We start from the raw sequence: 14,054 nt of genomic DNA on the forward strand, positions 1-14,054 counted from the left end.
TACAACACCCGGTGCTCATCCCAACAAGTGCCCTCCTCCATGTCCATCACCCACTTTCCCCTCTCCCCAACCCCACATCCACCCTCAGTTTGTTCTCAGTATTTAGAGTCTCTTATGGTTTGCCTCCCTCCCTCTCTGAAACTATTTTTTCCCATTCCTTCCCCCATGGGCTTCTGTTAAGTTTCTCAAGTTGCACATATGAGTGAAAACATATGGTATCTGTCCTTCTCCGACTGACTTATTTCACTTAGCATAATACCCTCCAGTTCCATCCATGTTACTGCAAATGGTCAGATTTCATTTTTTCTCATGCCAAGTAGTATTCCATTGTATGTATAAACCACATCTCCTTTAACAGAAGGCGTGAGGCTTCCAAATGGGGCAGAGTAGCCATGACTTCAGTCCCATATCCGACTAACAGACATCGTCTACTTCCCTGAAATTTCACTTACAGATATCAGATAAGGCTTCCATTTCTCCATTCCCTGGGAATGAGGGCATGAGAATGGGGAGAGAAGAGTAAGATGGAATTCTGGCTGACGGCAGCTGGTGCCAGTGAGCTAAGAAGGCTTGAGTTGGGGTAGAGGGAGCCTGAGGATTGAGAACCTGGGTGTCAGATCCAGCAAGAGGGAGAAGAGATAAGGGAGAGAAAGGGATAGCCACCAGAAGGCCTTGAAATGGGAAAAGAGGTCTTGCTGAATGACCCTGTGGAAGAGGACTCATGGAACAAGTCTGAGGCTGGTTTAAAATGATGGTTTATCCAGTTTATCAGATAGGGGAGTAGGATGGCCAAGTGGGATGGTGGGGGTACAAAGAGGGCTTAGGACTCGGGGCCAGTGTCCCTGAAGCCTCTCGCTGCAAACCTTTACCATGCTCTGCCACATATTGATTGATGGATAAGAGGGTTCCAAACTTTTTGATACATGGGCTCCCCAAAGGAGCCGAGGATCTTTGTTAAAATATGCTAGGTCCGGAGCGCCTGGGTGGCTCAGTCAGTTAAGTGTCCGACTCTTGATTTGGGCCCCGGTCATGACCTCATGGTTGGCGGGATCAAGCCCCACATCCGGCTGCACACTGACAGTGCAGAACCTGCTTGGGATTCTCTGTCTCCCTCTCTCTCTGCCCCTCCCCTGCTCGCTTGCCCTCTCTCTCAAAATACAAACATTTTTTAAACAGCCAGTTTTTTAACTGTATGTATATATATATTCCAGTGGTTCTCCAGCGGCTTCCTATTTTGCAGACTGTTCTGAAGTCCTTTCTGAGGCCCGCAGGGTGCTCTAGGACCTAGTGGTACCCCGCTTCCTCTTCTGCCCTCACCTCCTTCCGTTCTCCCCTCAGTTACCCTTCCAGGAACCTGGCTCCTTTGCTTCCCTCTAGTGCAGAGCGAGCAAGCCAGCTCCACCGCAGGGCCTTGGTGCTCACCGCTCGCGGCGCACTGCGGGACTTGTACCCTCTCACTGCACTCGGACCTCTCTGCCCCTGTTAGTTCGCTAGGGCTGCCATAACAAAGTACCCAGCTTGGTAGCTTAAACAACAGAAACTGCTTTTCCCAGAGTTCTAGAGGCTGGAGGTCCCAGATGGTGCCGACAGGGTTGGCTTTTCCCAAGGCCGTGTGGGGAAAGACCTGTAGCAGGCCCCACTCCTCAGATTATAGGTGACCATCTTCTCCCTGTGTCTTCACGTGGCCTTCCCTCTCTGTATGTCTGTGTCCAAACTTTCTCTTCTTTAACATTTTATTTTCGAGAGACAGAGCGTGAGTGGGGGAGGGGCAGAGAGAGGGGGAGACACAGAATCCAAAGCAGGCTCCGGGCTCTGAGCTGTCAGCACAGAGCCCAACGCGGGGCTCGAACCCACAAACCATGAGACCATGACCTGAGCCAAAGTCAGACGCTTAACCAGCTGAGCCACCTAGGCACCTGAACTTCCTCTTCTTAAAAGGATACCAGTCATTTGAATTAAGGCTCACCCTAATGATCTTATTTTAACTTATTACCTCTCTAAAGACACTGCCTCCAAATACAGGCAATATTTGTGCCTCACACTTTGAGGTGGTGGGAGTTACGACTTCAACATATGAATTGGGGGAGCAGGGGGCCACGGGGGGGTGGAGTTCAGCCCCAAACAGCTTCCTGTCACAGAAGACTCCCCGACACATCCAAAATAGTGTCCCTATTAAGTGACACACATTGATTCATTTATTTTTTTGCAGGTCTCCCTCTATTTATTTATTTATTTATTTATTTATTTATTTATTTATTTATTTTAAGAATGAATAAAACATTTATGGAAGGTCTCCCTCTATTTAAACGTTAGCCCTAGAGGGATAAATTTTTTGTTTTGTTAACTGACACATCTCCAGTGCCTGGTCACTGCCTGGAGAGTAGCTGGCCTTCAATAAATATTCATGAACCAGTGAATACATATTATGAAGCTATTGCAAGTTACTCTGCAAAAAAAGCAATGACAGAAAAAGATGTTCACAGCATACTGTTAAGAGAGCACATTAAAAACTACTGTGTCTGTAGCTTAGTTTTATTTTTAAATCATACAGATATAATTTATCCTTTTTAAAAAATGTTTATTTATTTATTTTGAGAGAGAGAGACAGAGAGAGCACATGCACGCATGCCCACCAGATGGGGAAGGACAGAAAGAGAGGGGGAGAGAGAATCTCAAGGAGGCTCCGTGCTGTCAGCACAGAGCTGGACGTGGGTCTCGATCTCATGAACCTCGAGATTATGACCTGAGCTGAAATGAAGAGCCAGACTCTTAACCAACTGAACCACCCAGGCGCCCCAAAATATAATGCATCTTTACTAAAATAAAACTTGGAGAGAGATGCAATAAAACGCTAATAGTGGGTGGTTCTTGGGGTAGGATTTTGATTTATTTTGATTTCTTTCCTTTATGTGTATTTTCTTATTTCTTTTCAATGAATATATACTACTTTTATATGAAGAAAAAAGTTACTAAAAGTTAACAGAAGATATTGTGTCATGACTTTTAGCTGAGTATTAAGAAAAACAAATACATTATTTATCATTTTTGTGGGGAATGGTGGGATGTACAGCCTGTGGAGTCGGCCGGGTATGGATTCAAGTCGTCACTTGCCACTCTCTAGATTTGTCATCTAGGCATGTCTGTCACATGCACTGAGACTCCGTTGCTCATCTGTAACATGTAGTAATAATGGTACACAGAAGACTTGGGCTGTCTTTAATCCCAGACTAGAATTGGGTTATCCCGTTCTCAGTAATTTGGAAATTTCAGGACACCCAGGATCAGAGGATTGACTCCCTCCCAAGTATTTGACTCCCTCTATTCCCACCTCCAGGTCAGGCCAAGCAGTATCCAGATGCCCCTTCCATTGTTTCTGGGCTAAGGAGAGGTGAGTGAGGCACTTGCCACAGGAGCCCAATTTAAGGGGGCACAAAAACTCGGCAATCAAGATAAATAGTAAATAAGTGGAATGTTTTGAAAAACAAAATTATGTAAAAAACCTGTAATGAAAGAACTATCAACAATTTTAGTAAAGATGGGATACATATTCCTGATTTCCCCTTTGTCTAGGGCTCCATTATGGCTCAGTGTTACTGTCTCCAGCGCACAGCCTGAAGGTAGGGAACCCTCAATTATTCAAATCATTATTAATTACCACTTAATTATAATTAATTATCCAAACTCTCTCTGAGCCTCAGAATTGCCACGGTTCTCTCTGTGACTATTTGGCCTTGAGTTAAGCCCCTGCAGGGATACCAGGAGGGAACTTGTATTTTTCTGCCCCTGTTTCTTTCTTTCTCCTCTGAAGACACCTAATCACAATTGCTAACTAATCACGGCTTTCTTACTTCACTGAGGACTCTGAGGGGCGAGTGTCTCCCTGTTCTTTTATAGAAACATAAAATGCCAGCAAAGCATGATTTCTACCCAAGATAGTGCTAAGCAGACTTTGCAAACGTTGCACCCCCCCACCCATTCTTCTGGGGAAGGGCACAGAGACCTTGGCATACCTTGTTTCAAAAATAGGCAACAGCAAACAGCATGCTTCCTCCATCTACTTCCCAAGAGAAGGGAAAATCCTTATATAATGGGATCTGATCGGCAGGTCAATGGTACCATGTGGAGAGTTGCCCTGAGGGGCTTTCATATTACCACATCCTGAGATTTTTGTGGCTGTACTAGTTTATGCACGTCAAGCCGTTCACGGTGTGCGTTCACAGGGCAATTACTAGTTAAACATTGCAACGATAGTAACATTTAAAGTCTTGTTTTCAGGCAGTGGCTTTATTTTACACCGGACACTTCATTTGCTGAAACTGTAGATACTAAGTTGCGCTACCGAAGTAATCGCTAGAAAGATATGATGTTCTTAGCATGTAGATTTTAGGAATTTTCTCCTATTGCTCCTATATTTGATTTAAGGTAAACGCTATTGTCAAACATACAATTCGAAACATCACAAAAGGAATGTAACCAATTACACATTTGTTTCTGAAGGCACCTGCAGAAATCCCGATTCTTTCTCAGTACTAAAACACTCAGAGACCAAGGGGGAAAGGGGATTACTTAGATGCCAGGTAATGCAGAAAGATTTGGTCACAGAAAATTTAACATAATGTTGCTGGGTTTTTTTTTTTCTTCAGTTTATTTACTTACGTATTTTGAGCGAGTGCAAGCTGGGGAGGGACAGAGTAGGGTGAGAGAGAGAGAATTCCAAGCAGGCTCCACACTGTCAGCACAGAGCCCGATGCGGGGCTCCATCTCACGAACTGCGAGATCATGACCTGAGTCGAAATCAAGAGTCAGATGCTTAACCGACTGAGCCACCCAGGCGCCCTGTAAATTGAACGTAATCCATTGTAAGGTGATGTTCTGGACGAACTTCCTAACTTTACTTCCAGTAAAGGAACTGGCTTTGAAGGATTTTTTTTTGTTTTAATTGAAGGAATGTTACTCACCACACCTCTCCCTTCCTCCCCCATATTTTTATATTAAATAGTGTTTACCAGAGAAGTGAAACGTGCTGGGATTTATAATTGTGTCTGGGAAAAGGTCTGACTACTAGGAGAGAGCCATGCTGGGAGGCATATCCAACCAGTCCCAGACGCTCCGGCCTTGGCAGGCCAGGCCCCTCATGTGTGAGTGAAGAAGCAGGCTTGTGAGTCATGACACCCAGAAGCAGGGGGAGCCCGGCTGACGGGCCAGAACCGCTGCTTCAGACCTGTGGCCCCAGATGAACCTTCCTGCCCAGCCCCGGTTGCTGGACGCGCTCCAGCTGAGGCTGCAGTGGTCCCGGAGCAGGGATGCCCAGTTCCCACTGTGACCTGCCTGCCTTCCTCACCCACGCACTTGAGAGGATTATAAAATAGCCGCCGTTTTTAAACATGCTATCAGGGAACAGAAACTAGACGCAGAGGCACAGAAGAGAATACTAGAGAATACTGAAAAGTAAGGAATCGTTACAGTCGTTCTTGAATTGTGATTTTTGGTGCTCTCGACTCAACTTTTTCATTCACGCACCCATTCAGTCGTTCTTGAATTGTGATTTTTGGTGCCCTAGACTCAACTTTTTCATTCACGCACCCATTCATTCAAGAAAAGCGTGTGGGACAGTGGCAAGCCAGGCTTCATACTTAGCGCCGGGGATACAAACACCTAAATAAAATAGCTCTGTCTTCAGAGAATGCCTGGTTTAATGGGGAGGAGGGGGAGGACTCAAATAAGAAAACAATATCATACATGCATACATACATGCAATTATCATACATACATAACAATCATCATATGATACAAGGCTGTGTCACGGTAGAGATTTGCAGAAGGTACTAATTGCAGTGCAGATGCAGAATTTTACAGCCTTAAGGGAGTCAAAGAAGCTTGGCAGCCAAGCTCCGCTTGATAGAAGCCTCAAAGAATGAGTAGAGGTTTATCAAATGGTCCAGATGGGCCAGCTCTAACACTGTGGCTACAAAGAACAGGGAAGATCGGGTTTGGGCCCTGGCTTCAGCTGTTTTCAGGGGACTTTTTTGTTTTGTTTTGTTTTGCCTCTTCTGGACAAAGCACTGACTATATAACTAGAGTAATTTTCCCCCCCAGAGGAGCATTCTGTGTTATCTGTATAGTAAATAGAACTGAGCAGAAATAGCTCATGGGGTGTGTGGCATTACTCAAAGAATCACCTTATAGAAGCCAAGGCTGCTCAGCAGAGGGGCCAAGGCCCTAGTCCCCCCAAAATGCAATTTAAATTGTTCATTTTTTAAGTGCTATTCAAATGTGTCTCTCTCTTGTGAAAAAATTTATTTATTTATTTTGAGCGAGCGAGCGAGAGAGAGAGAGAGAGAGAGAGAATCCCAAGCAGGCTCTGCACCATCAGTGCGGCTCAGGGCTGGCAATGGGGCTCGAATTCACAAACTGTGAGCTCATAAACTGAGCTGAAATGTAGAGTCAGATGCTTCACCAGTTGAGGCACCCAGGTGCCCCCAAACGTGTCTCTTAAGACGAATTTCCTGGCCCCTACATCAATCCAGTTTGCTATCCTAATCCTTTCTGATAGAAGAATTCTAGGGGCGCCTGGGTGGATATGTCGGTTAAGCGTCCGACTTCAGCTCAGGTCATGATCTCACAGCTTGTGGGTTTGAGCCCCGCGTCAGGCTCTGTACCGACAGCCTGGAGCCTGGAGCCTGCTTCGGATTCTGCGTCTCCCTCTCTCTCTGCACCCTCTTCCACTCGAGCTCTCTGTCTCTCAAAAATAAATAAATGTTAAAATTTGAAAAACATTCTAGAGGTAGTACAGGGTGGATCTCACACTGTGGGGATAAGAATTGATTTGTCTCCACAACAGGCAATGGACTCATCATGAGGAAAAGATCATGCCCTAAAATCTGTGAGTTTTGTTTCCAGGGAACAAACTTGGTTATAAAGACTTCTTTAAACTTTTCCCTGCTGTCAAGTTTAATGAGACTCCTCTTCCTACAGTGTTTCTAATATCAGCTTGATTTTAGGAGGCTGCTGTCAAAAAGGCTACCAGAAGAAACCGAGGGAACACGTGAAATCATTGCAAGAAAAAGGTTCTAACTTCAGTAAACCAATTTGGCCAAGGATTCCATTTTAAGAGTAAAATTGACACATCTTAAAAGCACCAAGATATCACTCAAGTGAAACAAGTGGAAATAGCAAAGCATGGAGATGCCGAGGGAAGGAGTATTGGCAGGATTGGGTAAAAAACAACTGAAAACATTTAATGTATTTATTCATACTCTGCCTTGTTCCAAAGTGGATTTGGCAGTGAGTTTGTCTCCGGGGCAAGTGTGGAGGGCAGTTCCCTCCTGAAACTAGTGAAGCGCAGATCACAGGCAGTTGGTTACAGCCTTTGGAGCTAGGGGTAGAGCCGCATCTGCTGTAGAAAACCAGGATCCTGAACGGAGCACTCGGCGGGAGAAAAAGGCTCTTCCAGCCCTACCGGAAGGTGATCTGAGGAAGCACCGGCTGTGGGCTAAGATTTTAGATTTCCTATAGCACTTAGACAAATGCAACTGGAAGCAAATAAACCATAGAACGGCAGAGAGGAGAAAAGGCTCCAGGAAGGGCAAAAAGAAACTCCTAGTCTCTTAAAACTGCAGGCCCTTCCTAGAACTTGTCTTAGCACCCTAATGTTCGGAGTTGTAATCACAGTGGACATTTGGGGCCAGAACTACGTGTCCAATGAACATTAACTGCCCTTCATGGAATGCCAAACTAACACATTTTTAATTTTTTTCAGAGCATCAATTCAAATTAACATTCTTATCTCGACTGACTCACTGGACAGAAAGAAACCTGCAGGCTATGAGGAGAGAAGGTAGAAGAACTGTTCAGAAGGTGTAGAAAGAGTCAGATGGAAGAGGCACTGGATAGGTTACTTAAATATGAATGCCAGCGCTATCAAATGCCCTACTTGCTTAAAGATACCGATTATAATTTTCCAAACTCAGAAATGAGAAAAGTCCAGTCGTTCCACATCAAATCAGGTCTAATAATAATTCTTAACATTTTTGTTCACATATGCTGTTGAGAATACGGTGATAAGGGGAGACTCTGCCCAAAGAAACCCTACCTATTACTTACACACAAAATCCTATTCTATGTGACCAACTAGTCACAATACTCAAGATGGAATCCAATTAGTCACAATACACATATAATATGTAATCCTAATCACGTGACCACCATAAAATCTTTCTTGTATCTGAGGTAGTTTATTCTATAGTTTAAGCCTCTCTCCACTTTTTTTGTCCTCTTAGCTTAAGGTCACTATAGAACTCTTTGCATAAGTTTCCATATATGCTTGCAAAGGGATATGAAATTGTATTATGATCTTCCTTGCTTTAAGCTGAGACTTCTCTAATCTTACCTTAAGATTGTAGGGTAGAGTTATCATCCAATGCCCAGTTATTCCCTATGCATTAGTTCCTCAGCTATATGACTACATTTTCTGATCCTTTCGTAGAGCTGTGTGTGGCCATATGGCTAAGCTTGAAGTCAATGATATGTAAGTTCTATGCTATATGCATCTTCTTAAAAATCTCCATTCCCTGGGGCGCCTGGGTGGCTCAGTCAGTTGGGCGTCCGACTCAGCTCAGGTCACGATCTCGCGGTCCGTGAGTTCGAGCCCCGTGTCGGGCTCTGGGCTGATGGCTCAGAGCCTGGAGCCTGCTTCCCATTCTGTGTCTCCCTCTCTCTCTGCCCCTCCCCCGTTCATGCTCTGTCTCTCTCTGTCTCAAAAATAAATAAACGTTAAAAAAAAATTTTAAAAAAAATCTCCATTCCCTTCCTCCACCCTACTGTTTGGAATAAAGATTCAGTAGTTATTCCTGGGCCATGATTTTGAGGTGTGATGGACAACACTGCTTGTTGACTCTTTTATTGGAAGATACGTTTCATGAGAACAGGAACCTTGTTTATCTTGGTCAAAACAACATCTTCTGTACCTAAAAAGTATGTGGCATGTGGTAACAGCTTAGGTATTGAATGAATAAAATGAATGAATGGGCTTATTCCGAACCCATGTAAAACACTAATCACAAGATATATCCCAAGAGATAATTCAGCCATCAGCAGCCATATGCAAGGTCTCAGGTTATATCACAGAGTCAAACTCTTGCTTAATTCAAATCACATTACTATTCTTTGCTGCCCTTTTCTCCATCATCGGAGGATGGTTTTTTCTTAATGTACCCCTTAACCATACATCTCCCTCTAACTGCTACTGCATGTCTATTCTCAGTCAAAATGTTTAGGAAAAGAAGCTCTCACTTGGGGTCTTCACTTTCTCAACTCCTATTCATTTCTTTGCCCACTGCTGGCCACCGGGCTCACAACACATCCCCAATCACCCAGTTGCCATAACCCATGGCATTTGTAGTTTTCCCACACTTGACTCTTCAGGGAATTGCTTATTGCTGCCTACTGACCAGGCACTGTTCTAGATGCAGCCATTGCAGATATGAGAGCAGATGTGAGCCCCCCTGCCCCCCACACACCTCATGGAACTCACCTGATCAATCAGTCTTTTCTGATTAGTGCTCAGGTCCTTGGACTTCACTGCTCACCTTTGCAGGTTTCACTTAAATGCCACTTAAATCTCTCTATTCACCTAGTTTGCCTTTTTAAAAAATCTTTAAAATTATACACATCTTCTCAAGACCATCGCTTCTGTACCCATGGCTTCATTACTTTCTATATGTTCTAACGACAATACAATTGTAAATAGTTTTTCATTTAACAGTTTTGTTTTACATAAAATGCGCCATTTGTTAAAACCATAGATTCCAAGCTGTTCTATGAAAGTAACTACCAGGAAATGTTATATTCTCAGCATGTCAACTTTAGGAAATCTCCCCAATTACTTTTTGGGGGGTTGAATATGTGTGTAATTTTTGAAAATGTAAGTTGGGATATCACAAAACAGACTTAGTCAAAAGAGCTATAGATCCAACTTTCCCCCGGAGAGCTCCATTTGGATGTTCCACTTCATAGGGCAAAGATTATCTTCCTCCTCAAACCTATTACTCTTTCTGTGTTCTCTCTCTGGGAAAAAGTCACCGCTCTCTATCCAGTCCTCAAAGCCAGAATCCTAGCAGCGATTTCTGCCTCCCCTCTTCACTTCTCCCTCCATACCCAGTCATCAAGTATTTCAATTCTACCTCCCCAAAGATCTCAAGTCCTTTCCCCCCACTTCAGTCACTGCCACTGCCTTCTCTCCTAGTTGAACATAAAGTCTCTGAATTGGTCTTGCATCCTTCAGTCCTTATTGTTGGGAGTGACCTCATGACAAACCATCTGATAGTGACACGCCAGCTTCCTATTACTCAATCGTCTTGTGTTTCCAGGGTAAAAATCCATCCTCTTTCCCCCAGCATGTACTTTGGGGTCAGTTAGATCTAGGTTTGAACCCCGGGTACGAGCACTTTCCAGCAGCGTGACCTCAGACAGTTGGACTCTCTGAGCCTTTGTTTTGTCATCCCTGAGAGCTCACTGAGGGCCCGAAGGTTTCCCACATGCAGTGACAGGCACATGGGAGAGAATGTTGAGTGAAGGGAAAACATTTACAAATCTACACTAAAAAAAAATTGTCCTCCCTTAAATATCCTGATATACAGTGTCACTTCCTCTTAAGTTTTACTTCTACCTTTATTTTCTGGTAATCACAATAAGGTGCCTGTGGGGATCCACAATATCTGGGCTCAAATCCCGGCCCCACACCTGAGCAATCACTTGGCCTTGGGAATGTTAATTCGTCTCACTTTCTTCCCTAAAATCTGTGAAAGGATTGTTGTCGAGGGTTAAACGGGTACCTACCTAACTTGGAATGGGGTTGGGCGCGCTATTAGCTAAGCACTACCCAAATGTTAACTATCATTATCATCTCCATCAGGTCAGGACCGTGCCACCTCACTCTGTGGGTCTCAATTTTGTATGAGAAAACCGCGCTTCATGGGTTGTTGGCCAAAGAAGGGAAATCTGGAAACTCCTGCCATCAAAGGGGGAAGCAGAGGGGAGAAAAGCGAGTCGGTGAAACCCAGCGTTTCCGGGCCGGGAGGGACGAGTTCGTTCCTTATTTTAGTGAGAAAGAAGTGAAGAGTGACGTGTCCTCGGGTCTCATTCAAGACACAAAGCCACAGCGCTCTGCTGAGAGGGGGACCAGGGCTCCGGGGGTTGCTGTGGTCAAGTTGCAGGCGAAAACTAACGTTTGGAAGGCAAGAGAGGAGGAGCGTTTAGTTACAAAAACGGTTCAACAATTCGGGGGGAACTAAGTTCGGTGGCCGATCAAATGAGTCAGCTGTCACACCCGGTGAAATCGAGTTGCTAACGGAATCGGCTCTTTACTAACGAGACTTTCTACAACGCCCACCGACCCGGGACAGCTTAGAGTAACTAACGCCCGGTGCGCTTCCCACGGGACCGGAAAGCTCCGGGCTGCGCGAGATGAATGGAAACCGGAGTCGGCGGCGCGCCGCGCGGGGGGCGGAGCAGCCGCGGGGCGGGGCGGGGGCGGGGCACTGCGAGTCACGTGCCTCCGCTCCGAGGCGGGCGCGTGGAGGGAACTCTGGGTGTGATTGGTCCCTCGTAACCAGGTGACCGCAGAATGTGTTCCGGTTGGCAGGCGCCAGCCAGGCCAGCGGACGGCAGTCGGGAGGTGGTGGCGGAAGGAGGAGGAGCTCCGACCGCGCTCTCTGCCGGCAGTGGCTGCGCCTCTCAGCGCTCGTCGGGTCCCCACCCCTTTTAAATAAGCCGGGCTGGTCGCCGCCCTCACAGACTAGTTGGCTCGGGGGAGGCGGCGGCGGCGGCGGCGGCGCGGCGGCGGGGGTGCGGCCGGGGCCGGAGCCCTGCCCGGGGCCCGGCGGCGGGGCGTACCGGCGGGCAGCGGGCGAGGCCGCGCCTGCATGCGCGGCACAGCCCCGGCGTAGCCCGGGGCTGCCGGTGCCGACCGCGCCATTGTTGGGGGAGGGGGCAGCTGCTGAGCGCGGCGGAGTCGGGGGCGAGCGCAGGCGAGGAGTGGAGGCGCCCCATGGGGAACACGCTGACCTGTTGCGTGTCCCCCAATGCCAGCCCCAAGGTGGGCCGGCGCACGGGGCCGGTGGAGGCAAACTACGAGTCTGAGATCTACGAGGCGGCGGCCGGGGACGCGGTGGCAGTAGCCCCGGCGCCTGCTGCCGTGGAGCCCGCCGAGTTGGATTTCGGAGCCGGCGAGGGCCACCACCTGCAGCACATCAGCGACCGGGAGATGCCCGAAGGTGAGGAGGAGGCGGGGCCCTCTTGTCCCTCTCGGGGGCCGGTGCTGTCCGCTCTCTGGCGGACCGCTGGCCTGCGCCCCCCCCCCCCCCCCGGGTCCCCCGGGACCGAGCCGCCGCCTCGGGCTCCTTCCTGCCCGGAGCGGGCTTTCTCAGGGCTGGGCGCCGGGGATGAAGGCTGGCTCTGCCTGGCGTCCCCATCCTTTCTTCTTTCCCCGTCGTGTCCGGCCAGTTTCTCTCCCTCTTCCCTGCCCGAACACCTAGTTCTTTCCCGTATTCTCGTTTCCCAGCGCGGCCTGAGACCGTCTAGTCCGCAGCCCTTTCCTGTTTGGGGGTCTCCTGGACGTCTCCGGAGACTTTATAAAGACTCTTTTGGTATACGCGCTCCCCTTTCTCGGTGGAAATGTAAATACCCCAACTTGGGAGTATCCACCTCATCTGCCTATCCTTACCTAAGTAAAGGGACCAAGTAAGGGCCTGATGGTACCCTTCCTCCTACCATTAAGGTAGTTGACACGCGGGACGATTCGGACGAATTGTAGGAAATTCAAAATAGAGATTGGCCTGCGGAAGTCTATGCGGTGTTCTTAAGTAGGCTGTTTCCAGTAGCCTCGATGGAAACTGCCTAATTCTAACTATAGTTTGAAGACGGAAGGAAAATGATGGCAGAAGAGACTTGAACTCATTGTGAACAGTGTGAAATGTTACTGCCAGGGCTGCGAGAATGTAGTTTTTTGTTTCTTGTTTTCCTTTTACTGAACGGAGAACCTAGGGAGTTTAAAATTCCCACTTTGGCACAAAAGTGTCTTCTGCCCTATCTCAGTGATTTAACAGACTTAACTTACATGCTGCCAGTTCTAAAAATGAGTGGGGCAGTGGTTCATGAGGCTATTGGTAGAAAGTTTCCAAAGAGAAAAAACCATAAATTTAGACCTTAATTTGTAACATAAACTTTGGCAGTTAAAGTGTCAGATCTTGTACAGAATGTTTGTCTCCATGGCTCCCTCTCCTTCCTCCCCCCTCCTGCCAATAGAATCCTGTTCAACTTTAAGAATGTTGGGGTAAAAGTTCTTCAGTCTAAACGGTTGGGGGGGGGGGAGGGCAAAGAGGAAGTGTTTGATTTTTGCCTCTGGAATTTTGGAAAGGGAGGACTAGGTAAAAATAATTCTGAGTAACAACGTGGCTCTTTAATAACCATGTGGCTCTTTAATGAGTCTTATGTTCTTTGAAGTAGAAAACATTGTATCATAAAGATGTGAAAGCCCCATTAGCCCATTCGTTTCATTTAAATGCCACAGCTTATAGAGGAAATGTCTTACAGCTCTTTTTCTACTTAAACTTCAGCGGGGCTCTTAAGAATTATAATAATTAAGCCTGTGGATTCACCCATATGAGGGACATGGCTTTGTAATGGGGAAGTACTGCTTTTTCAGAACATTCAAATATTGTAAAAGAATGAACAAATTAAATGAATTAATTGGACGTTTAAACACAAAGCATGTGAATACTTGTGAAAACTTCTATTCTGCTTGGTGTTGAAAGGTAAGCTTCTGAGTGATTTTACAAACTAGTTAGTAGATGGGTAGTGTTGGATGAGAGACCAAATGGGACCTTTACATAATTTTTTTAAGATTTACAGCACATTTTCATGTCAATCTCATTTGGCCCTTCCGACTACAAATAAGCCTGCAGGTTTTCTCCCCATGTTGCTAATGAGGAAAGAGAGAACCAGAGATGGGCAATGACTGTGTAACACAACTACTAAACAGAAGAGACTGACATGGA

General features: G+C 46.5%; 1 protein-coding gene across 2 annotated transcripts in view; it reads left to right on the forward strand.

The window, feature by feature from the left end:
• The first annotated feature begins 11,675 nt into the window (after positions 1 to 11,675).
• CCNYL1 (cyclin Y like 1) overlaps positions 11,676 to 14,054 on the forward strand; it is a 36,924-nt gene continuing 34,545 nt past the window's right edge. The window contains exon 1 of one of the 2 annotated variants that reach the window (XM_027052444.2): positions 11,676 to 12,272. In XM_027052444.2, the coding sequence (XP_026908245.1) occupies positions 12,047 to 12,272 (226 nt within the window). In that variant the 5' untranslated portion in view covers positions 11,676 to 12,046. The remainder of the gene's footprint in view (positions 12,273 to 14,054) is intronic. The other variant, XM_027052429.2, reaches the window with a different exon arrangement.

The sequence above is a fragment of the Acinonyx jubatus genome, chromosome C1 (genome assembly GCF_027475565.1).
Source record: "Acinonyx jubatus isolate Ajub_Pintada_27869175 chromosome C1, VMU_Ajub_asm_v1.0, whole genome shotgun sequence".
NCBI lineage: Eukaryota > Metazoa > Chordata > Mammalia > Carnivora > Felidae > Acinonyx > Acinonyx jubatus.